This window comes from Epinephelus moara, chromosome 12, assembly GCF_006386435.1.
Source record: "Epinephelus moara isolate mb chromosome 12, YSFRI_EMoa_1.0, whole genome shotgun sequence".
In the NCBI taxonomy this organism is placed as follows: Eukaryota; Metazoa; Chordata; class Actinopteri; order Perciformes; family Serranidae; genus Epinephelus; species Epinephelus moara.
The window spans coordinates 31,826,878-31,852,718 of record NC_065517.1 but is presented as its reverse complement, the minus strand read 5'-3'; the positions used below and the strand labels follow the sequence as shown (position 1 = coordinate 31,852,718).

The 25,841-nt window shown below is 40.9% G+C and overlaps 2 protein-coding genes across 6 annotated transcripts; one reads left to right on the top strand and one right to left on the bottom strand.

The window, feature by feature from the left end:
- On the top strand, positions 1-18,990 carry fez2b (fasciculation and elongation protein zeta 2b). Of its 5 annotated transcripts, XM_050058015.1 has the most exons (12): positions 1-386; positions 6,523-6,631; positions 6,909-7,025; positions 9,128-9,269; positions 9,693-9,719; positions 11,142-11,269; positions 11,748-11,897; positions 12,166-12,246; positions 12,953-13,028; positions 13,194-13,259; positions 14,165-14,193; positions 14,614-18,990. In XM_050058015.1, exons 1-11 carry the CDS (start codon positions 79-81, stop codon positions 14,173-14,175), a joined length of 1,215 nt encoding a protein of 404 aa, XP_049913972.1. In that variant the 5' UTR covers positions 1-78; the 3' UTR covers positions 14,176-14,193; positions 14,614-18,990. The 5 variants fall into 5 exon arrangements, with proteins under 5 accessions (XP_049913972.1, XP_049913971.1, XP_049913973.1 ...); XM_050058014.1 differs by lacking the exon at positions 14,165-14,193; XM_050058016.1 differs by lacking the exons at positions 9,693-9,719; positions 14,165-14,193.
- Positions 17,507-25,841, bottom strand: si:ch211-57i17.5 (usherin). Its single transcript, XM_050058019.1, has 6 exons — positions 25,555-25,841; positions 23,591-23,766; positions 23,377-23,481; positions 21,609-21,680; positions 21,348-21,521; positions 17,507-21,131 (listed from the first exon to the last, which is right to left on the bottom strand). The coding sequence occupies exons 2-6, from the start codon at positions 23,645-23,647 to the stop codon at positions 21,042-21,044; spliced, it is 498 nt and encodes a 165-aa protein (XP_049913976.1). The 5' UTR covers positions 23,648-23,766; positions 25,555-25,841; the 3' UTR covers positions 17,507-21,041.

The following is a 25,841-nucleotide window of genomic DNA, read 5'->3' as shown; positions in this document are numbered from 1 at the left end:
TCCAGTGTCTCGAAGCCGAGAACAGAGCACCATCGCGCGGTCCGACTGGCTGGCAACCGAGGAGCTCCCACGGCAGTCATGGCGGCGCCGTTAGCCCACTTCGACGAGGACTGGCAGGATTTCAACGAGTTCAAGCCGGCCTCGGCGTCGGCCGACCAGCTGGACCAGCTCAACTCCAACGTGGGCGATCCGTCGTCGGGCCTAGACGATTTCTCAGACCTGGACAACAGTTTCTCCGGGGAGATCTGCAGCTTCAAATCCATGGAGGACCTCGTCCACGACTTCGACGAGAAGCTGACAGTGTGTTTCCGAAACTACAACACCACGACGGAGAACATTGCCCCCATTAAACCCATCACAGAGGACAACTACTTGAAAGACGACGAGTGAGTGTGACATTTATTTTATTTACGCTAACTTTTAATCTCTTAGCTAGCTAGCATTGTTAGCCTCAGCAAGCTAACCTACCGTTGATATTACAGTGAGGGGCTGTTAGCTTAGCCGCAATCAGTGTCGTTCAAAGTTTAGCCAGCTAGCAAGGGCATGTTTGTGTAAGGAGTGTGCACTTTATGTGGTATTATATCAAAATATGTTCACATGTGTCATTATTTAACTAATTGATATCATTAATAACAGGAGAAGCAGCAATATAATGCAGTGTTATAAACGACAAACACAAAGTTATATCATATTTTGACTGTTTGGTCCTTGAATGGATGAATCAAGAGTTTGTATGTGTGTGTGCAGAGGAGAGGGGAGGGGTCATGCCACGTTTCCACTACATGATTTCACACTAAATTAATGTTAGCTATTAAACCACTGATCCATACACTGAATGAAAGTTGCTCCCTGCACACTTGCTCTTTATCCTGTGTTTAAATCACCTTCATTATATGACACACAAAAATTGACTTCACTTTTAGGATCCCTGCAGCTCCTCTCACAGCAAACACACACAACATGTCACGTTTCATACAGTACCACTGAAAGGTTGCCCTGTCAGCGTCTGTTCCCACCACCTCTACAGCCCCTCTTATCACAGCCGGAGGTCCTCAGCAGTTGTTGTATCTCACAGACACTCAAATGTCACAACTGCACATTCACATGACAACATGTTATTACTTCCCAGCAGTTAGCCACATTAATCCCACACCGAGCACAGGCTTCACTGTGACTACAGAGCTGTGTGGGCTGTGTATCGCCCTCCTGTTGCCTTCTGCTTTCCTCTGCATGTACCATTGCAACATTAGTGATATTGTTAGATCTAGTTACAGAAGCTTCCCCTTTTCTACCGATAGGGAAGTTATTCATGTCTTTTTGAAAGTGTTGCTTGGATCTGACTGATCTAGGACATGACTGTTAAGCTATCTCCGCAGACAGACGCAGACGACTATCATGCATTGAGAGCTTTGCTTACATAACTTTTACATTAACTGGGTTGAAGAGTTGTGCCAAGTGCACAATTTTTTGTACAGTCTTTTGTATTTTTTTGCCACAGAGCAGCAACATTTAGTCGATATATTTATTTGGCGAATGGCAGAAAATGAATCGGCAACTGATTTTAAAACGGGTGTCGATAATTGATCAGTCGGTTCAAACATTCATCTGTCAAAAATGCTGAATTTCTCAAATGCAGCTTATACAATGCTGCTTTTCCTATGTGTTGTCTATATAAGGGGTTTCACTAAGGTACAAAATTAGCAACATCCACCAGCCAAATGCAGGTAAATATTCAAGTGGCTGGTAGATTTGCTTCACTCACCAGTCAAAAAGTAATCTATGGAGTGGCTGGTATAATTTGAACATTCATTAGCCATTTGTCCAGTGGACAAAAAAATTAAATTTAAAAAGCCCGGTATAATAGTGCACAATATTCATGGTTCTGTTTCGGGTTTACAGTTTGGTACATTTCTGAATAATCAAAAATAATATAACAATAATGATGATTATTCAATGGTGGATCATTGGCCTCTATTCTTACGTTTTAAGGCACTCAAATATTGGCATGCTGTCAATAAGAAAAGATAAGTAACAAAAATAAACATCGCAGAATATAATGCTCCATTGTAAAGCTCCTAGCTGTTGATAATACCTGAAACCTGTCTACCCAGGCTAAGACAACGAGCAGCTGACAGACTACAACTGGTGCACTGCCAAAACCTTCCTGGTAAAACTTGTGCTCCAGAATTTTACTTCTGCACATGCCAGTGATAGGCATAAATTGATGTTTTTGACAGTAATTTTTTGGGGGCACAGAACCGAGAAAGCTACATACCAAATTGAACTTCCTGTACTGAATGCCTCAGGACAAATACACAGCATACCGTTACACCTCTAGTTTATACTATAGCTTTTTCTTCCTCTACATAGTTGTAAACTGAATACCTTTGGGTTGGACGATTTAGGACATTTAAAGATTTCATTCTGGACCCAGCTGGTCACTTGGACATGAGAACTGAAGACTCAGACAAGACCTTGGAGCTTGGACATTAGGTTTTTATTTGGACATTTTATTACCTAACTGCAACTTAGCCACACACGTACACACAGTGACAGTCATAGAAGAGAGCTTGTCTCAGCAAAGCAGTAACAATCCTGCACTTAAAAGGTAACTTAAGTGTTTTTCAACGTTTTTTTTTATTTATTTACATGTTTTTGTGTCTTAGTGACTAAAAGGAACACCACTTTTTAAAATTGATCCAGTATTGCAGTCGGCATCCGTATTACAGGCTTGGTGCACGTTCGCACCATCAGTTAACGTCCACTAAAAGTGTTTGGTTTTGCCACTGACGGGCGCAGCGGACTTCACTCAGAGGCAATAGCAACTAGTTAAAACTCACAAAAGCTGTCTTGGTTTGTCTTTTCACTGTTCCAATAATCACCAACTATGGTTTGGTTCATATAAACCTTCCATTCACCCACTTAGATGTGAAAATATGTAGGCTGTGTACACACTAAAATTATTGTTTATTTAAATGGCATCTGTTGGGTTTGGCGAAAGTGATTATGGGGCTGTTTCTGGTTTAACAAAAAAGGTCTGTCTCTGTAAGGATCATTTCCATAATGTTGCCAGACACTTAAAATAACAATCTGGGCCTGTCAGTGGCAAAACAAGCACTTCTAGTGGATGTAAATTGAGGGTGCGCAGAAACCTTGAGTGGTTACATTACAGCTTGTGTTATTGTTGTTGTTGCTGCTGCTGGCTGCAGCGCTCTCCTTCAATACTGGGCCAGTTTCAAAAATTGTTGTTCCCATTAGTCACTCAGACACAACAAGTCAGCAAATACAGAGGTTTCCTTTTAATAGTGATCTAAATGTTAAGGGGGGATGTAGGAGAGCTGGTCAGACAGGGTGAGAAGCATCTATGGTTGTTGTAGGTAAAGACACAGCGGAAGGAAGAAACAGAATAATTGGACAGCAGCCTGGCGAAGCCCAAAGAGCAGCGCCAAGCTCAGTGAGAGTCTTTTCTGGATGACTGCACTTTTGCAGGACGTGCCTAGCCGCTTAACAAGTTCTCCAGAAAGACCGTGGCTGAGACGAACAACGGGGATGACAGGGAGGAAATGTGGGTGTGGGTGTGGGTGTGAATGAAGAAAGGGAAATGCGTTTGTTTTAAAGCCAAGTCGTGCATGTGGATTATACATATGCAACAGAAAACAACATCCACATGAATATATTCACGCAAGTGAATCAGACAAATTGGCAGCATCGAAGTAGAAACGAGGAAATTGGTCCCCTGAAATCTAGACTGGCCTCATTTTGAAATGTAAATGCTCTCAGTGAAGCTAATCGTGTATTTTGGCATGCACTCACGTGCCCGGCACAGTGTCATTGCTCGAGGCAAAAAAAATGCATCCTGCCAGCCTTTGCCCTATTTAGAGCAACCCCTCAGTCCCCCGCTCCCCAAGCTGTGCACAAGCACTTCAGGGGGAAACATGCAAGTTATGTAAACACTTGTCCGTTTGTGTGTGTGTACGTGTGTGTGAGGAAGAGGGTATGACGATGCAGAGCCACTCTGACACATGGGTTCACAGCATCCATCCTCTCCGCTCGCAGCAGTCACCAGGAATAAAAACACAGTGACTTGCACGTGCAGTTAAATTTAATATTCTGCAGAGACTTGATTATCTGTCATAGTGTTTGAAAACATGCACATGCACACAACTGTTCCACATGAAGGGGCAGTTTATTATATTGTTGTAAAATATATATCCTTTTAATTAAGTCTCCAACAAATCCTGAATAACATAAAATGAATCAGGATGTATTAAATCATCCTGACCCATAATCATCTGGTCACTCCTTACCTGAATAACTACGCACAAGTCGAGTATGATATTTAGAGCTTAACAAACACTGAGTGTTTTGAGCTGGAACATTTGGCACCGAAATAATTCAGATTTCTTACATTGTGTGCATACATACTTGCACATATTTTGCAACAGCCCCTCAAATCCAGATGGATTTCACAGTCGAACAGTAAACTTGTTTGTCTAACAGACTCGGCGCCACCATCTGCTCAACAGTGATAGCTTCTCTGCCAACGTGCGTGCTGCAGAGTATTGTAAACATTCAACAGTCTGCTGGTGTAATGATGACACTGTGTCTGAATCAGCCGATATTATAGCAGACTTGTAAAAAAGACTCTACTGATCTGAACACACAGTTTTCACAGAGATGAATTCCATATGGGCCGCCGAAAACATTGCGGACCTTTGCTTTTAGGTTGAGCCACCGTATGTGCGTCAGCGTTTCTCACCAGGGAATGTTTACTGAGGGAAGATGACGTGTGATTAAGGATTTGTTACATTCGTCATTGGTTTTAAGGAGCTAATTTGAGATGCAGCAGCAGGAACGCAGTGAAGTGGTAAGGGGGTGGTCAGAGGACAGGACATCACACTGCCAAGTAATGCTGTGTCACAGTAAAAAGAGAAGGAAGCAGAGTTTGTCTTATCTGTGGTGAGATGAAAATGTCTTACTTAAGCCCTTTTTCCACAAGACAAAAAAACAAACTAACACCCACCAACTTTTGCCTTTAGTGGGAAAGGTTATAGTCGATATTCTTCCCGCGAAAATTGACTCTGCAGCAGTGGCGGCTGCTGGTCTTTCAAACAGGGGAAGCTCACTTTAAGTTTACATCATAAAATTTGTCACATTGTAGCGAGGCAGTAACTTATAAAAGCAACATTTAATTGAAGCCATTTTCCAACCACCCTCATGCCATAGAACCACAGCAAAACACACCTCAAAGATTTTCAGATGGTTTAAACACCTGAACTGTGTACAAACGGTAAATATGAGCTATATTGCTTATGGAAATAAGGAACTCCAGACAGCACTCTGTCAGAAGACTCCACTCCAATATCTGCATGGGACTGAGCTCGAAATGCGACGATGCCGATGTGTATTTCCAAAGTGCTGTCAATCACAAAGGGGTTAAGCCTTTTAGACAATTCCTCCAATCATCATGCAGACACCGAGCGTCCTCTCCCGCCTACCACTCCATTAGGTCCCAGGGAAGCTGAGCCTCCCAGGAAGTGACGATTTTGTCGCATTTATCCAATGACCGCCTCGCTATGCTGCATGAAAAAAACCTGCTCAGCGCTGTCTCATAGGAATGCTTGGAGGCTCTGCGTCCACCGTGCTGACACGAGAATGTATGACAGGGAGGTCGCATTTGAAAACTGGTGATGAACAGCTGACGTTTGAACGCATCCTAGCGCACGTTTAATGCAATGTAAATTCTTATTTTAATGTAAATTCAGTAGTGCATATTTGATCATTTCTTCTATGATGCCTTGTCAGCATCTGTTATCTAATAAGATAACAGCCTGTTCATCTCCCCTCAGTCATTTCTTTGCAGCAGTAAAAAGTATCTAGTGGACTAAAAGTAATTAATTATGTTATTCTAGTAGACTACCTTAAGTTTAATTTGTATTTTTTGACAATAATAACTTCTATAATAAAAAAATACTATGATATTTACACACAAAAATATCGCGAAACTATGCAGAAATATGTGACCCAAGCTGCATGCTAATATAAACATGACACCTGGTTGGACATGCAGATTTTTCCAGAGCAACTGTTAATAACTTTTGCGTTTCTTTCTCATCTCAGCCACAAACTTCTTCCATCTTTGTCCAGGCAGTGCTCAAAAATCGTTCTGAATAAGTCAGCACTGAGTTTGAAAGAGAGGCTGAATAAGTAACATATAAAAAGAAGCAGCCACCGTAACATTTTAACTGGCTTCCACGCTGCTTTCTAACTAACCCTGTTTTCTGCTGCGCTCATGACGTCAAACATGACACACCAGTAAAGAAACAGGAAGGCATACTCATCTCCTGATAGTGGGAAAAGAGTCTGTCACTTATTTATAGTTGGTTTCCTGTGTTTATAAAACCTGCATACATGTGCTGATTTGGGGCGGAAAGGGTGTTAAATTCTGTCCCTTAGTCACAACATTATTCTGTTTACTCTTCATTCTTAATTAAATCATGAACTCCTCTGTCTTTCCTCCAGGGTCTGGAACGCTCTGACAGATAATTATGGCAACGTGATGGCTGTGGACTGGAAGACATCGCACACTCGCTCCCTACACCTGCCCACCCTCAACATCACAGAGCACGAGGTACCACTGAGACACACACACACGCACACACACACGCACGCACACACACAGTCCTTTAGCGTAACATTTCAAGCACACAGTAAAATGCACAGGCTCCATTTCCATAATCCTGCGCTGCTTTTAAACCTCGCAGAAGAGAAGCCAAGATACAAATGTAAGCAGTTTGCTCCCCTGCCTTCAATCTGCTTAACCACCTGTTTGTTGTCTCATCCAAGTTGCATCTCGCTCTGTCTTTCTCGTCCTCCTAAATCTCTGCCCTCCTTTCCCCGATGGACAGAAGTTGGATAACCAGTCTCTGGATCTGTCTGACGATGAGGAGCTCAGGGAGCAGATGGATATGCACTCGATCATCGTGTCCTGCATCAACGATGAGCCGCTCTTCACAGCCGAGCAGGTAACACGCTCACAGTGGGATGTGTTGCTGTGTGTCTGTCATATGGAAAACTCTTGAGGGCTGAGAACATTTCGGCTTCTTGGGGAGGTGGCATGAATCAAATGTGAATAAATATGCACTGCAGTTTCCTGTATTTGGGGCCTTTCCTATCTTAGGTTGGGTACCAAACTCGGTACTTTTAAGGACACTGAATAAATTATGTCGGCACTACCAAGTACCAGCTCACGTTAAATCCATCAGTGCCACATATCAGTACCTGAGAGCGCATCTGGGTGAGAACGCCGGGTTTAGACAAGAGGCAGAAGTGGCCGAGGTGCCCCAAAGCCTGGAAGCTGGCCACGGAGCTCAGAGGCTGGCAACAGAGCTCCGTGGAGCTGCTTGGTTCAACTTCACACAGGAGGCGGAGGCACCCTAAAGCCAGGAAGCTGCTCCATTGGCTAGTGGGCCAAAACTGCAACCAGTCTGCCGCGAGTTTTGGCGTCTGGTCTGTTTTCTTATCAGTATCATTTTAGCAATAGCCTGTTGTCACTGCTAGACGGGCAGACACACTCACAAACAGAGACAGATTAGCTCTGTGTGTGATTAGAAAAGTCACCCCTGCAAAAATTGAATTTTTTGTTATTACAGAAAAAAGGTATTGTTTGGTACCAGTACCCAATTACAGGTAGCATACGGTTATTGGTTCAAATGTAAATGGTACCCAACCCTATTTGTATCTGCAACACACTTGCATAATATGCAAATTTCTGGTTCATGTTAAAACAGATATGGCCTAAAGAAGTTGCTTCCTTTTCTTTTCTTCTGGCCTAATAATTACTATGAAGTCCAGCCTGTTTGTTCAGTTATGTTTTTCAGTTGTGTTTCAGCTCAGTTTTTTTGTGTTTGCATGCATACACACACAGATGTCAGGTTGTGGATGGGATATTTCTTCCTGGGATGCTTTTATAAACCATTTGCAAATGTCATGATGAGCTGAAATAGCACTCAGAGAGGCAAACTACAAACAGACTGAAGTGAGCAGAACCAAAATAGCATCCTGGAAGAATGGATTTACTGCTCCCAGTTCGCTGGTTATTTTTCATCTGAGGGACTTGAAGTTGTTGCATCTCTAAACATCTAATAATGTAACAACTCACAGCAGACTCCTGCAGTCGTCCTGACACTCTTCATGTGTCTTACACAAACATCAGCTGTGGTGAGACATGCAGGTCAGACTGGACCAGTGTTAATTTTGTTTTTAAAGGGACAGTTCACTCCAAAATGAAAAGCACAGACCTTGATGTAAGCAGTTTCAATGGGGAACTATTTTCTTTCTATTAAACTATACCAGCCAACAATATCACCGAGCAGAAGGAAGCATGCATCTACTCATGGATGATAGGCTCGTGCTCGTGACAGAATGAGATGTAAACTTTACTGTCGTCCTCCTTGGCTGAGCTGTAACGTTAGCTAGCTCAGTGGTGCTAGGTGAGCTAGCAGTAGATGCACGCTTCCTTCTGCACGGTGATACAGTTGGTGGGTTTAGTTTGGTAGAAAGAAACTACATGAAACAGCTCGCAACAAGGTCTGTGGATTATCTTGAGTAACCAGGTCATGATTTCTGGAAAGAGACATTGATGTGATGTCATTGATGAGTTTTTCAAATGTATTTTTTTGGCACTTTGAGCACCACAAGCTGAGTGCCATCTAGTTCCATTATATTGGAGAGAAGGCAGACATCTCTACAGCTGATATCTCCAACACTCTGCAACTCACACCAAAACCATCTAGATGAATAAATGGCACTACAAGCAAGAGGAAAATATGTATCTTTGTGATTTGGGGGTGAACTGTCCCTTTAAATATAATTTTCTTTTGCTGGTAAGCTTGAACTTTAACAGGCAATAATATACAGGAAAACACACCTTCAGGCTGTAAATATCAGTGTGTGAACTACAGCTGAGAAATGACAAACCTCATAAAACACAGAGAGCGATCACACAGTCACATTACATCCTTATGTAAACCTATAAACGACAAACTTACGACATATAAAAATCTAAAACACACTACCATACCCGTGTGAACATATTTGTGTGTCTATTTTTGGGGGTGTCGTTTAGGTGATAGAGGAGATAGAGGAGATGATGCAGGAGTCTCCAGACCCAGAGGACGACGAGAGCCCCTCACAGTCTGACCTGTCCATGCTCTCTCAGGACCTCCACACCATGAAACGCTCCGGCTCCAACACCAGCTACGAGGACCGTGAGTATTGTTGTGTACATTAACAAGAAAAGAAAAAATGTTTTAGTGTTTGTGCTCATCCCTTTATGAAGCAGCAGTGCTTTTTCACACTCTGCTGCCATTTGACAGTTATCTAAACCACTCAGTGAAGTGTAATAGGTCGCGCTGTCTGGTACACGAAGAAACGGCTACACTCACATGCACTAACGTTCTTACGTAATGTGTAACAAATGCAAACCGACAGCAATTACGCTGTTCTTACATGTTATATAATCAACAGCATATATTTGGCTTGAACACTGTTTCTATTGCTACACTGGTGCAGAATGAGCAGTCGCACCAAGTTTGCCTTCAGGCTAAAGATTTTGTTTTAGATATCTCCTTATATTAACGTATTTTTTCCCTACATTCATGTCACTTCCACCTTTGATTCGTCGCACATAGAGGAGATTTTCACACATGCTTTAAAGGGTAAGCATTTCTGTGTCTAAGTGACTAACAGGAACTACAATTTCTGAATCTGGTCCAGCTGCAAAATGGGCTGCAATGCATTGGGGCATTTGTACATCGTCAATTGACTTCCTTTAAATGTGCTTGTTTTTGCCACTGACTGTGGAAAGGATCCATACAGAGATAGAAGTAAGAGTAAGATCCTTTTTGTTCAACCAGAAACAGCCACTAAATCGCCATCGCCAAACCCACCACTCCATTTTAATAAACAGTAATTATATCATCATAAAAAACACGACAGAAACAAAATAAAACTCACAAAAGCCGCCTTTGTTAATCTTTCCACTGTTCCAACAATCATCAACTGTGGTTTGGCTAAAATAAACTTTTAATTCACCCAGTAAGATTTGAAAATATGCTTGCTTTATACACGCTAAAATGACTATTTATTTAAATCTGGTGATTGGTTTGGTGATTCAATTCAATTCAAAACACTTAATTTGTCCCTGAGGGACAATTAAAATGCCCATAGAGTAGCACAACAACACATACAGACAATTGACAAGACAACATAGACAATTAAAAGGATGCTACATGATATGCATTAAAGTGCTGGAAGTGCTTAAGTCCATGAAAAATACTATAAGTCAATATAAAGTGCATGGTGGTGGTGGGGGGGCAATGGTGTGGATACTGAATCAGTGGGGTTGGGAGTTCAGGAGCTGGACAGCCCTGAGTCCTGCAGCCTGGGCAGCGAAGTCTGCGTCCTGAGGGGAGCCACTCAAACACCGGGAACAGGACATGAGAGGGGTCCTGAAGGATTATGAGGATAGTGCTTTTAGGGCTGTTTCTGGTTTAACAAAAAGGATCTTACTCTTTAAGAAAAACTCTATCTCTGTAGGGATCCTGTGCATAATGTTTTCAGACACTTGGAATAACAATCTCAGCCCTTCCGTGGAAGAAACAAGCACTTTTAGTGGACGTAAATTAAAGTGGGTGGTTTAAATTGCTGCCTGTGCAGCTGTCTCGCTTAATACGGGACCAATTTCAAAAACTGTTGCTCCCATTAGTCTTAGACACATAATGTGTCTTAAATCGCGTACTTCTGTACTTACACTTAATATTTTGAGTGCATAAGTGTGTTCACACTGAGAAGTAACACTACCCTGTCGAAATTCGCGCACTACGCCAATGAGAACATAGTGCACATAGTATACTACATAGAAGTGTACTAACGGAACTATGTGATTTGAGACACAGCGACGGCAACATGGGGAAATCAGGTTGAAAAATATCAAACTTACCCATATCTAAGCATCAGAGGCCACTACTTAAATGTGATTATGAATGTTCAACATTGTAATATTGCTTGTTCCAGAAATTCATACACACAACAAGTACATAAATATACTACGTCCTAATCTATGTACACCCTATCCTCAGGGCTGCGTCAGCTGTCTGTGTCCGAGCTGACCGAGACTCTGGAGGAAGTGGAAACGGCAATTCGCCGCTACAGTGAAGAGCTGATCCAGGCTCTGGCCCTGCGAGACGAACTGGACTATGAGAAGGAGGTACTTTGATTTTGATCCTCTTAACTGCGTCAGCTCAGCATCACAACAACGAGGTGACAACATAAACTGCATGTGGGTCTGTTGAGATATTATGAAGCTAAGAACCAGTCCAAAACTGACCCAGTTATTAACAGCATTATGCCGTCTGTACAGTCAGAATCAGTCAGACAGTTCCACAGTAATGCTTGGTTGTAAGGAAGCGTTTAAATGTTAGATTTAATTTGAAGATAACATGGCCATTTGAATGTCTGTTGTGTGTGCTCACAGTGTTGTGTAGGCTGGTGAGAGGTCAGTGAATTGCCCACAGCTTTTCTTTTACATTGTAATTTGCTTCAATGTCATGACGGTGTATTTTTAGCAGCAGATAAAAATAGATTCGTCAAACAGCATTACATCCATCAAGAAGGAATTAAAAAAATAATTTGCAGTTTGATCTTGAAACACATAAATTAAGGACTTCTGTTTGAATAAAAAACAGGTGAAGAACAGCTTCATCTCGCTGTTGATCGACGTGCAGAACAGACAGAAGGAGCACCGCGAGCTGCTGAGGAAGAAGAAGAAGATCAGAAGTACGACGACAACTGGGCCCAACGGCCAGAGGACAGCCAGCACGCACATACCAGGCACGGTGAGTCATGTGGTGACACGGTGTGGGAGGCATCAGCAAAGACAAAAACATATGCCCTGAATGCATGATTATAATGACGATCAGTGGAATAGACACGCAGCCACACACTTCTTCTTCAGAGTATCAGCAGCATGATGCATGAGCTGACAGTTTGCGTGGGAGAGCTGCTTTCACTCGAGCACCAAGACTTTCCTTCTTTCCCTTTAATACAGAAACCGCCTTATCTCTCTTTACTCTCTTTTTCCTTCCTTCCTCTCGCTCCTTGTAGCTCCTCACTCTGGAGGGACTCTCCAATGTCATTCAAAATGGCCTCCGTCAAACTTTTGGCAACACTGGAGGGGACAAACAGGTGCCCCTGCTCTTTCTTTCAACACAATGTGTTTTTTCTTTGCAGACATTTTTCTGTCCTCTTATTTTTTTCCTTTTAACCACTTTACAGCTTCTGCTGGAGTTTGATGTCATATATTCCATCATTGACTTCATCTGTTTTCTCTTTGTGGTTGATTTTAATTGTCGGTTTTGCTTTACTTAGTCATGATTTATCTTTTTTAATAACTTGATTTCTTTCTTCAGTTGTCATTTTATTTATTTTATTTCATCACTTGTCATATTTTGCAGTTTTTACTGTGTTGTCATTTTGTTGTTCCTTTGTTTGAAGTCAAAAGGACACTGTTGCATAACCACTGCCTCTTTAGCTCACATCAGAAAACATTTACTTCATTGAAGGAGCTGTGTGTAGGATTTAGTGACATCTAGTGGTGAGGTTGGAGATTCCAACCAACTGAATGGAAATATAATTCTGACAATATATCCCCCTAAATCCTACGCACTGCTCCTCTAAGTCACTAAGGGTTGAAACAAGCCTGTACTTGTTCATATGTTGACCGTCATGACACTGACATTATATTATATCACCCTCTAACACTTGAGCCTTTTGTGTTTAAGATTAAATTAAAACATTGTACACATAAAAATCTATGTTGTCACTTTAACCATCCACCTGCATGTGTAACAGTATTCTTCTGTTGTGTCTTACATGATGTTCCTTTTTTCAGTACTTGACCACAGTAATCCCATATGAGAAGAAAGCCGGCTCCCCGGCAGTAGAAGACCTCCAGATTCTCACAAAGAGTGAGTGTATTGACCCCTCATTACAATATACACACCAACTGGACCATAATGACAAATTAAATGTGGTCGTCTCCACAGCTTGTTGGTCTTAAAAACAGTTTTCTGTGTTTTGTTTTAGTGCATGTTATGTATTCAAAATGTAATGAGCTGCTCTGTCCTTGTTAGTCCTCCACGCCATGAGGGACGACAGTGAGAAGGTACCCGCTCTGCTAACAGACTACATTCTCAAAGGTAAACACACAGCACATCCTCAGTCAGTTTTAACAGCTTCCTGTGAGTGGGGTAGAAATCTGAGTCAGTCATATTAAGTTGGTTCATTGCAGTAATGAAAAGTGTTCCAATAGTCTTTTTCCATAGACTGTATATAAAGATGGACGACACGTCGTCACTTTCTCCCACTATTCAAAAATGAAGCCAAAATATTCTTTATACGGCCGCTGCCATCTTGTGCTGGTGATGTCATTTGGAGCCAGAGTCAGGACAGTAGCGATCTCCATGGTATTGAGTTCCAGCCCATACACCTGCCCAACCAATCATGAGCAAAGCCATTGATAGCAAGCACACTGATTGGCACGTTCAGCCGTCAATAATGACTTCCTGTTCATAGCATCAAATAAATAGTTATACCCAAATTTATCAGAAAAACGAACACTTGAACAAACACCAGTCTGATAGAAACTACCTTCAATGACAGATGGCGTATTTGAGAACAAATTTGATGAGTCCTAGTTTGGCCCATGTCCCATGTGCCAACATGAAGGGGGCGGGGTTTATGACCTATATTGCAGCCAGCTACCTGGGAGCGATTGAGGTGTTTTGGCTTCACTGTCATGCCGTCTGTCTTTGTTATACAGTCTGTGATTTAGAGGTGTGTGTCAGGGGCAGGTGACTTTTGTTTGTGTCTGTTCCGCCTGACATTCAGACATCCTGCCCCCTGTTGTTTAAAATCAGAGATGCAAAATTCACTTCTCCATTTTCAGGGAAGCTGACAGTAGAAAAAAAAGATGGCACATAGAAAAGTAGCACTCAGCACAAACATTAATTAAAGGGAGGGGAGAAATGCTTTCCTTGCCACCCTTCACTGTTGACCTGTACCTTCCTTGTCTTTCGTCTGTGCTGCATTGTCCTCTGGGTAGCTCTGGTATGAGAGCAGTGGAAACTTGAGGTTTGTGAGGCACTGACACATTAACACAGATTCTTCACCTTCAGCCTTCTCTTCAGAGCCCTGTCAAACGCCCTGCTCTCTTTCTCTCCTCTTTGTAGTTTCACTTTCTTTACCCCCTCAATGCAGCAGCCTTCCCTCACTCACTCTTCGCTGTAGTGCCTCTCGTGCTGTGCGGTGCTTGTGGCTGCACTACACCTACCCTGAAACACATTAATACACCCATGCATATAACTCCCCTTTTCTGCGAGCTTGTAGTAGCAGCTGTTCTCGTGTCTGCTTCTCACTTGTTTCTTCTCTTTACTCACCCCACATTTTTCCCCGTGGTAGTCGCTCTTCCATAGTTTCACAGCTCTCCTTCATGTGCCACAGTGGGTATCAAAGCAGCACTGATCACACTCTGATGTTATCTTGTCTCCACAGTGCTTTGTCCCACGTAGAGCCAAAGGCGAAGCTCCTGTTTCCAGAACCAGTCGTCGGACCATCAGAAGAAAGTTCTGGTAATCTGGAAGAACCCAGACAATGGATTCAAAAATCTTCCTTCCTCCTCAGTTTTCAACATAGACTTTCTTTCCTTGTGGCTTTTTTTTTACTCTGCCACTGTTGTTGTTCCTAAGATTTTAACTCTAGCTATAACTCCTCGGTCTGTATAGTTCTTTTCATATGTAATGTTTTAACTTTTTAATGCCTGAGTGCTACAACCCTGTATATCCTGACTGCATGATGACTCGTCTATGGATGCCAGTAATCAGTATTAGTCCGAACACCTCACTTCCTGATTGGCTCTCGAATGGAGAAAGGTCATGTGTGGGTTTTTTTAATTCCACCGGCTTTATCAGCAGCAGGCCTGTGAGAGAGACGCAGTCTGTTTTGTAAATTGAATGCATTTGCATCCGTGTAGTTCATGCCAGACGGGGAAAACAAATCCTGGCAGAATCTGTGAATATCTAAGTGCCAGGCTGGTCGTGGTGTCGAGCGTAAATCCTGTTTTTCCTGTATGGAAACCTTCGCTTTAACAGCATTAGTTGAATGATTGCGTTTAATATCTCGGGGTTGATAACTCTGCTTGCTAAGGATCAAAGAGCAAACCCTTTAATTTTAAAATCCAAAATCAAGATCCACCCGTCTCTGCATGTTGATTTTGGGTTTATGCTCGGTTTTGGCTGTTAGATGAATGTTCAGAATGAAATATTTTGTATACGATTAAGAGAAATTGCACAGTTTGGGGAACTTTTTACTTTTTGAAAAAGGGAAAAGAAAACATGAAACGACTTGAGAAAGTACACGCTGGATGAACAAACATGTAAAGCATATTTTTGGAGATGGAATAGTTTTTAGTGAGATTAGAAACTTGCCAGTAGCCACCTTTTTGTGACCACGTTGCTACACCATTTTGTAAATGCTGTCCATTGACCTCTGAGCCCTCGAGTAGTGACCGCCACCCCCAACAACTTTATCACGTCCCCAGGAGTCGTCATTACATGAGTCTGAAAATACCTCGTATAACATTATTGCATTAGTAGAAAATGACAGAAATGGTCGTATCATTAAGATAAATAGTGTAGATTGAGATTATGTTAGCTTTGATAAATGTGTAGTTAAGCTTCTGTTATAACCTGTGGGGTTTTATCTATCTGTTAACCCTTTAACTGTTGTGTAAAGTTTGTGGTAGCGCTTTAGTCTGTCAGTGATCTGGTCATGTAGTAGAGGAATATGTGGTGGATGTACTTAAGAGTACGTCCCACTAGATTAGCGTTAGATGAGGCTTAGAAGCTTTAGCTAGTGGTGCCAAAACACGTCAACATGAGGATTTGTTGTCATCCATCTATTTACCTTATGAGACATATGAGAACTTAAACAACCTTAAAGGGGTGCTCCACTGATTTTACACATCTCAATTTAGACGTCATACAGAGGACTACTCAACTACTCAGCCCTGCAATATTATGTTTTGTGACACTGAATGGATTCTCTTAAAGCACTGTATCAATTTTTACTTAATAATTTACGTGCAAAGAGTTGCGGCAGTGGTTCATTTTTATGTTCTGATCTTCAACGATTTGACTCTTATATTTCAACGTAACAACGTAGCACTTGTGTAAAAACAAATAACGGGCCAGTGAAACAGGCAGCATCATAAAGGACGCACTGCAAGCTCCTAAAATTAGATTTTAAAAAAACGCTGTGTACCGCCCATAGCAATATGTTGAATCGTTTAACGGTTAAAGGTAGAGAATGTTTTTGACAGGTTATGCATTTCAGTATATAGTTTAATTTAGCAGTTTTTCAGTTTACTTTCTTGTGCACCACCCAGGACTGTTGGTAGCTAGCTAGTGGGGCAGCTCATTTGACGATTGCCGCTAATAATGCCTTCCTGACCGAAGAGCGTTACTGTGGAAACATTGCACCCACCCTTCAGTTTCCCCCAATGTCGCCCTGTTGATTAACAACGGTACATTGTTAACTATGTTATCACTGTTTAGCTCCGTTAGCACCATTAGCTGTGTTAGCATAGCTAGTGGTGCTAGCTTAGTTAACAATGCTAAAGGAGGTTTGCAGCTCAAAAAGAAGCCACTTATTCACCAGAGTGACCTAGGAGGAGACCAAAGGGTGGCAACCATGTTTCTGCAGCAGTGCACAGGATAGCATTACAAGTGGTGCCACTAGCTAGCTCCCACCGGACCCAGGTTATGCCCAGTTCAGTGCAGCCATGGCTAGCTAACAGTAGAGACCAAACGGTCGGTAGTGGGCACTGTGTTTCTACATGTTAATGCAGCTAGCCAGGTGTCAGTCAACACAGCCAAAATAAAATAAAATAAAAGATAAAACATTTATAAAACAAAACATTTCTCCACCTCTAAATGGATAGCACTTGTGGCCCTAACCCTCTCTGAGTCAATAGAGTGCTGGACTAAAAGGGAAGGTCTTTTGTATTTCAAGTTTTTATCTTTGAAATTAACTGGTTAGTTACCGATTACTGGGTGTCGGGCTAAAGCAAAATTAGCCGGAACTGACTTCCCTACCTTGTATCATATATGTATTTTATCACCAGATTCTTGTGAACCTAAAACAGTTGTTTAATGTCGTCAGTAGTTCCGGAGAGACTTTGTCAAAGATGAGGAAGTAACCCTAATGATGTCACCGGGGTCATCTTGGCCTGACTACAAATTTATAGCAGAAAGCTTATGTTACAAACTCAAGGCATTGAGTTTAAAAGATGTGTTTGTTCACCCAAATGAAAATACTCTATTGAGTTGCATTATGGGAATTTTAGGACCCAGTGTTTTTGGAACTAAAACTCAGGTAGCTCAGCCTGTTGTTTTTTTTTTAATGTGTCCTTTGCAAGTCTCCCAACACATCATTGCAATGCAATATTAAATCACTGTAGCACCCCTTTAAAACAGCGTACCACCAATCTAACACTGCATATCTGTTGGTACACTGATGTTCAGATCACCAGCGACTACAGGTGCACCACACACTGTCGGATCAGGTCTAGTCTAGCTCTCAGGTACGATCATCAGTGTTTCAAAATCTCTTTCTGAAAGGTACTGACATTCCTGAGTCTTTGTATGTTTCTGGAAACTTTTTATCAGCTAGACTCGCTGCACTTTTCACAAATTTCTCTAAATACCTTGACGAGCCAGTGGAGGTCATCACGGCAGCCTCTTGTACTAAACCAGGGTAGCATTACAGATGTTGATTACGCCGTGATTTGTTGAAACACAAGTTAATGCTTTAAGGCCTAGACTCCACTTAGTAGTAACAGTAGTAGGTGTAGCTAGCAGTTAAACAGCACAGTAGCATCCGCTTGGTGTAGCAGTCTAGTGACGATAGCGTAGATGCAGTTGTAACATCCAGCGACAAACTTTAATGTGAGAAGGTGAAACTTGTACGAAGGAATTTAATTTCACGGGTTAAACATTTTAAGCATGTTTTTGGTGCATGTGGCCAGAAGAAAAGGGCATAGGAAGATGACAAGGGGTGTGATAAAGTTAACGGATGTTGGGGAAGATTGCACAAAGTTTCTTAAATTTAAGGGGTCTGTTTTATTCTTTTGTAAAGGAAGACAGAAGCTTGTAGTGCTATATTTAACTATTTATATGTAACTGTTGTTTCTACTGTTGCCAGCTTGCAAACATTCACAATCTAGCATGTGCTACATGCACTTTACTGCTGCAAACATTTCTAATAATGATCAATTTGTTTACAGACGTATAAATATCACACTAAAGGGACAAGTGCATGTCGCAGTGGAATGCAGAAGAACTTAAATAAGCATTAAATTAACCTGTTAAGAAGTTATCAAAAAGGGTTAAACATCAAATGGCTTGAGGCCATTTAAAGGGAAATAAAAAATCCTAAATTGATCTTAATCTTACAAAAGCTTAAATAAAATCTGTTTAGTTTTATAATGAAATGGCAGTCGGCATGGAAGGATCTGGATCTCGTCTCAGGCCAGAGCTCCTCATCTGGTCTCTCGTTAGCAGACATATCAGTGTAACTACAATTTAGAGATTTATATTTATACACATACAACAAGACAAGCAACAGAAGAAGAGGCTGCCTTTGTAAATGCCTGAAAATTTTTGTACATTAAACCGACTCCTTTTTGTTTTTAATGCGATATAATTCCCCAGTTTGGGGTTTTATGTTTACTGTCTCATGTGGTACTGCAGTATATTAATTTATTATGTAAATGTTCAGTTTTGTAACCATATTATTGACTGTCATGGTACAAGTGTTTGTGCCCACATTGCATTGCAACTCATTTCAAATAAATTAATATGTGAAGACTTTTATGTGGTTTTGGTTCACTGTGAGGTATGTCTGTGTGTGTTTCTACTTGTTCTTGTGACATACTGAGGACCGCGGCAAGTTTTTGACCAGCAGAATGAGGACATTTGTGGAAGTGAGGACATTTTGGTCGGCCTTCACTTCTTCAAAGGCCTCTTTGAGGGACCGGGTGTGTGCTTGTGTGTGTGAATTGTGTAACCCACAATTTTATCACAATTTTATTAGATCCATTCTGTACCCACAAATATGCTTTCCTGTTAAAACTACGTATGTCCTAAACACAAGCTTTTCCTGAGCTGAGACAGCCTGTTTTTAGCTTTGCGACAATTTTAAATAACATTACGGGTTTTCTCATGGTTTATCTTAGAAAACATTTTTTTCAGCCAATAAAGGGATACTTTGGAGATGCATGGTTTTCAGTAAACAGTGACATTGGTGATGCTGAAACAGGTACACTTATAATGATTATAAATAAGCTATAAAAAAAAAAAAAAACATTAGTTTTAAAGGTTTTTGTTTTTTACCTCCTACAACAAAGTCTCACATACTTAAAGCAACCCAGTGGCCCCAAAAAAAATTCTGGCATTGTTTTTTTCTGCAAACTACAGATATGTTGCATTTGCACACTATTCTGTACCGGATACGTTGAAATTTCATGTTTCAGTAATGCTGTGGTTAACACGTGGTTAGGTCAGGGGTCAGAAACCTTTAATATAAAAAAACATTTTGGGTCAAAAAAGCTCTCAAATAATCTGCCTGGAGCCACAAAACATATTTTAGCCTTATAATCAAGGTAACAATGAGTCTAAATGAGCAATTAAAATATATGTTTCACCACAAGTAGTGGGGTATTTATGATTGTTTGGTACTTTAACTTTGCAGGGTTGGTGGTAAAAGCAAACAAATACGTCCATGCACTGTTTAATTCTCTGTTGTCCTCCAAGACTTTTTTGGATCTGGAATCCATAGCTAGCTAAACGAGGGAGATCCAAGACAAGCCATCGCTGTTGAGGTTCGGCAATATTTAAAGGAAAAGGCGATTGGCCATATGATGCACATATAGTTGTGTAAAAACACAAAACATTTTTTTTCTTCTGTAATTAGGCTACACATTTTACAATGGAGAATGTAAGAATCACTCAAGGCCTACAACAGTGAAAAATTAAAATGTTAAAAGATAGCTGTTATTAATTTCTATGTATTGTCAAAGCCACAGGGAGCCACTGAAGAGGGGCGAAAGAGCCACATGTGCAAGTCTCACCTAGGAGACTCACCATACACCATCCCTTCCATCTCCGGATGACAAAGTCAGCTCATATACTACATCACTTCAGAAACACTGATACCATACATATGTATGTGCAAATGTAACATATATTGGAGGTTTTTCAGAAATGTACAATGCCCACATTTTGTCATGGCAACTGGACTGCCCGAGGAGAACCTGATATGTAAAATTCTAAAAGCTGCATCCACTAGACAGATTAAAGTTTCCTCAGATTCACCAGACAGACAGATTTATTGCATCACCAAAAAACATCCAAAGACATTTCAAGATGACAAAAGTTTCCAGGCATGCAGAGCTGGATGGAAATTTATGTATGTAAAATAAAAAATAAAAATTATAAATATGCCTCTTACAAAATTACCAAATAAAGGTATACTCTCTCTATAGAATGAAAAATAGACAACTACATTCTGTTGCATCATCAGACGTTATCTTTGGTTTCTTTTGTCTTTTTCTCAGTGTGTGCTCTGAGTTTGTATCCTCAGTTCTCAGCACTAACAGGTGCTTCCTGCTTCCCTCTCAAAAGTAATAGATCTTGACCAGTTTAACATCAGGACTGTCACATCCTCACTTCCTTTTTCCTCCCAGTTGCCACAGTTTCTCCCGTGATCTTGTCATTAGGTACGTTTCCTTTGTTTTCACGGTGTTGTTACCAGCGACACTGGTACTTCAACTGGTCAGGATTTTAGTGAGTAAGTGACCTCGCTTGTCAAAATGTTAAACATCCAAAGCCAGCGCCCTGTCAGGTTCAAAGGTCACCCTCAGGTCACAGGTTGGTGTCAGTGAACATGGTGTGCTCCTTCCTCACTGTGCTGAAACCTTTGACAGTGTCAACGAATTCCTCGTCGTCCATAAACTGTGTAGGAGAAGGACAGGGCTCGTTAAACAGGAGTCAGAGCCTGATTTAAAGTCACTTAAAAGTGTTTTGGCTTGTCTGTGGGCCTAGTTGATTTCCCCATGTTGGGATTTTGGTGCACAGCTGTGGAAATGTGTGCAACACCAGCATTATTGTAAACGACAGCACATGCTTCATCTCTGTAATGTGACGGCATACGTTTTTGGGGTCTCTCACCATCCCACTGTCATGGCCTGAAATGTCTGGGTCCCACGTTTCCTCGTCTCCTGTGAGGGACTTCCCGTCCATCACCTGGCTGACGCTGCGTCTCAGAGAGTTTACACTGAGGATCCCCAGCTCGCCCTGTGGTGGGACCTCATCAATGGGCTCACATTTAGCTTCCAGCACTTCCTGGTGGGAGCAGGGAGAGATAGATATTTATGCCATGCACGTGTGCAGCTGTGTTTCTGTATCTGTGTTGGTGAGACTGGTTTTTACCTCAGTCTTCATGGTGAAGCCCTTGAGTGTTACACTGTTGGAGAAGCCTGTTGTGTCAGGCACAGTGTCGAACTGAAAACAAGAGGATGAGGCTTTAGCAAGGTGTTTCTAAGTAAATTCTGTCTGACTGGCAAACAGAAAACCTCAACTATGTATGAAAATATTCACTGTCAATTATTCTGTGGTCCAGTTTAGTTCATCTGCCTATACTCGCTTGATAATAATGCCTCGATAACATTTAATTGTTTGTATAAGTATTTTTTCTGTGCTCAAAATCAAAGCTGAGGCACGAATAGATCTCCATAGTCAAGTGGCTCAGACCTCAGATAGTTGACTTATCCCTCAGTACCAACTAGGAAGAGACAATCACTGCTGTTTGTGTCTCATGATTAGACAGGATGTGAGTTAAGTAGGAACAGTCCCATCAGAGCTGAAAAAGTGAAAATTGGGAGCTGGTTCTTTTGCTGTATTCGTATGTAAGTTCCTTTTTTTTTAGTATGTCATGAAATGTCATACTATGGTATGTCACAAGAAATTCCATAGTATAGTATGCCCAAAAAATGTTAAAAAGAAACAGTAATAATAATATAGTAGGCCCATGCCATAAAATTTAAAAGAACGTATTATATCATAAAAAATAATTTAAAAAGGCATAGTGTAGTTTGTCATAAAAAGTAAAACAAAAAAGAAAGTCATAGTATCTCAAAAAAGTTTATTATGCCATAAACAAGTTTTTGTCATTGTCATTGAATTAAAAAAAAGTAAAAAATGAAATAAAAATTAAAATAAAATAAAAATGTCGAAATATTTCATAAAGTAGTATGCCATTAAAAATATTATTACAAAAAACTCATAGTATAGTATGTCATAAAAAAGTCACAGAATAGTATAAAAAAAGTAAAAAAAAAAAGTCATAAAAAAGTTATTGTATATTATTCCATATAGTTTTTTGTTTTTTGAAAAAAAAAATCATAGTATTGTATGCCATTAAAAGTCAAATAAAGTAAAAGTATAAACTCATAAAAAAGCCACAGTATATTATGTCATAAAATGTATTTTAAAAATTAATGTATGGTATTCCATTAAAATGTTACAGTATAGTATGTTAAAATGTCAAAACATTTCATAAAATAGTATGCCATTAAAAAAATGTTATTAAAGAACTCATAGTATAGCATGTCATAAAAAGTCACAGAATAGTATTAAAAAAAGAAGTCATAGTATAGTATATCATAATAAGTTTTTCTTTTTTTAAAAAAAGAAAAAAGTCATAGTGTAGTATTTCATTAAAGTAAAAAAAATCATAGTATTGTAAGTCATGAAAATGTCATAGTACAGAATGTCATAAAATAGTTAAAGTTTCGTATGTCAAAAAATGTCATAATATGGTGTCATAAAAATGTTACTGAGAACTTAGACCCCTGATTCTTGTTTCAAAATCATTTAAAATGGTCAGTATAGCTACAGTGCAAATTTAACAGGATGAGTTAATTTTATATTTTAACTAAATACAGCTCAAAAAGAGCGTTCTTTATAATTGAAAATGTCATATTCTACATAGGTCGTTTTCACGGTCACAGCAGATACTGTGTTTTATCATTTCCATGTCAGTAATTAGTACTGTTAGTGATGGCTGCATTCCAGTTAGGTGTTCCAGTTGAGGGGCCATAGCACTGTGTGTTCTAGCTCACTTGTAATTAGTCACACATTTATACAGGCTTATATCTGATGTAGTGAAGAGTGATTATAAAATAAAAGTCACACTCACTAGAACAGAGTTGCTGGGTGGGTAAACAGCCATGGGGCTCCTCTTCTGCATGGGCAGGGCCACCAGCGGGGGCCTCTCTCTGGTGAAGGGAGGTTTGTTCAGGGCCTGGTGTAAAGATCATGGAGGCAAAAGATAAACACTGACCTGCGCTGTTGGGGTCAGACCTCTCATGGCTGTCAACCCTGACATGTAACACAAAATAACTGTCTCTTACCTTATGGAGCATGACGCCCAACACGATGGCCAGCAGCAGCAAAGCCACGGCTGCCATCACTACGATGAACCAAAGCTCACGGACGAGCGGCTGGTCGCCCTGACCTCCCTCTGCCCACTCGCCATCCCCACCACCTCCATCTCCTCCTGCTGCAGGAGGAGTGAGGCTCGGTGAATCTGGAGGGAAGAACGACATTTTAGTAATCAACTATTCCCAGGCTGTAACTGTCCCAACTAACCCAGAATAAAGTATCTCCTCACAATCATACAATCTTTAAGACCTTGTTTTGATATTACACTCTTAAATCATTAAAGGGACAGTTCACCCCCAAATCAAAAATACATATTTTCACTCTTAACTGCAGAACTATTTAGCAGTCTAGATTGTTTTGGTGTGAGCTGCAGAGTGTTGGAGATATTGGCCATAGAGATGTCTGCCTTCTCTCCAGTATAATGGAACTAGACGGTGCTCAAAGCGCCAAAAAATATATTTTATAAACTCGACATTAACAGCAACAATACAACACATAGACATGGACATACAAGATAAATAAAAAGCTGACAATGACAAACGACAGCACAAAAAACAAACCAAAGCCAAAGAAGCAAAAAGGCCAAAAAAGGGTCAGGGTTAGCTAGATCAAAAACAGTCCTTAGCCTGCTTGGCCGCCAAATTCACCCACATTTATTAATGTGGAACTGCAGGGAGTCTATGTTACAGAGAATTTCTTTAAGGATCCTTTGAGAGTATGTCTGATTTTTTTCCAATTTTATGCAATTTAAAACTGCTTGAATCCAAAGAGCATGGGAAGGGGGCAGAGAAGACGTCTATTGTAGCAACATTAAACATCTCGTCAGCAGAGTGACAAAAGCGATTACATCTTTTTTTGGCTTAGTCAGTTGTAGTGTAGGTAGAGTGGCCCCAAATAGGGCAGTAAGACAAAATGGTTCAATCTGTGTACCAGTGAGAACTATTTATTTATGACCGTATCACTGCGCAGGAGGAAGAGTGCATCTACTCATGGACAAGAGGCTCATGCACATGATGGTGTAAGATCTAAATGTTAATGGCTTCTTCCTCAGCTGAGCTGGAACATTAGCTAGCTCAGTTGTGCTAGGTGAGCTAGCAGTAGATGCACTCTTCCTTCTGAGGGGTGTAGTTCAGCAGAAAGAAAATAGTTCCTCCATGAAACTGCTCACAACAAGGTCTGTGGATTATCTTGAGTAACCAGGTCATGATTCCTGGAAAGAGACATTGTTGTTGAGTTTTTCAAATTTGTTTTTTGGCACTTTGAGCACCACAAGCTGAGTGCCATCTAGTTCCATTATATTGGAGAGAAGGCAGACATCTCTACGGCTGATATCCCCAACACTCTGCAACTAAAAAAACTGGGGGTGATTTTAACCAAAGTTCTGTCCAACAACATATGTAGAAATATGTCAGATAATTTGTTTAACAACGACCCTTCTTGTCTAAATGTCTCCTTGGCCTTTTTTGTCCAAACCTCTTTTTCTCCTACATGTATTCAGACTTCTGTTGGGTTTACATTTGATAGGAATACATCACAAGTCAACACTGTGAGATAGAAAGACGATCACACGTGCTGCAGAAGAGATAACACTGTAACTGGAGACATACTTGTTCTATGGCCTAGTTTCTGCTCTGCAGATAGCACCACACACACACACACACACACACACACACACTTAATCAGCCGCTTTTAATCAATTCCTTCAGACTTCTGCACACTTAGATATGTCAGTTTATAAACTGGTGCATTATACAGTGGGTTGGTAGATCCTAAAGGCAACATGATGCTTTAAGGATGATCAGAGAGTGCTAATGTTCCGTGCTTTTACAGAGAAAGCTACATATATATAGTAAAGGTTTAGAGATTCTTGAAAAATAAGTTTAAACTCTGGATGGGCTGATGGAAACAAAAGTGTGTCCATCCAGAGACTCACCAGTACTGACGTCCGTGGTTCGGCCTGTGGCGGGGGTGCTGGCAGCCCCTCGCTGTGTGATACATCGATCAGAAGGGCAAAGACCCGCCGGGCGTTTAGGATCACACCTGTTGCACCATCAATATTTTACACCTGATACTTTTACTTGCCGACTCCTCAGCAGCTCACAGGTGAGAAGCAACTGAAGAGAAATGTCCCCATGTCTTGTTCCCTGCCCCGAGGCTAATGTTTCCCAGAGAGCAGAAGGTACAAACAAAGCACCAGAGCTATATAAAAGAGAGCCTCAC

Excerpts from the sequence above, each read along its gene's own strand:
- fez2b (XM_050058014.1), top strand. The coding sequence starts at position 79 with ATGGCGGCGCCGTTAGCCCACTTCGACGAGGACTGGCAGGATTTCAAC. Across the intron at positions 11,270-11,747 it reads AACTGGACTATGAGAAGGAG|GTGAAGAACAGCTTCATCTC; the intron begins GTACTTTGATTT and ends AATAAAAAACAG. Across the intron at positions 11,898-12,165 it reads GCACGCACATACCAGGCACG|CTCCTCACTCTGGAGGGACT; the intron begins GTGAGTCATGTG and ends CGCTCCTTGTAG.
- si:ch211-57i17.5 (XM_050058019.1), bottom strand. The coding sequence starts at position 23,647 with ATGGCAGCCGTGGCTTTGCTGCTGCTGGCCATCGTGTTGGGCGTCATG. Across the intron at positions 23,482-23,590 it reads TGGGCGTCATGCTCCATAAG|GCCCTGAACAAACCTCCCTT; the intron begins GTAAGAGACAGT and ends TCTTTACACCAG. Across the intron at positions 21,132-21,347 it reads CAGGCCATGACAGTGGGATG|TTTATGGACGACGAGGAATT; the intron begins GTGAGAGACCCC and ends TCTCCTACACAG.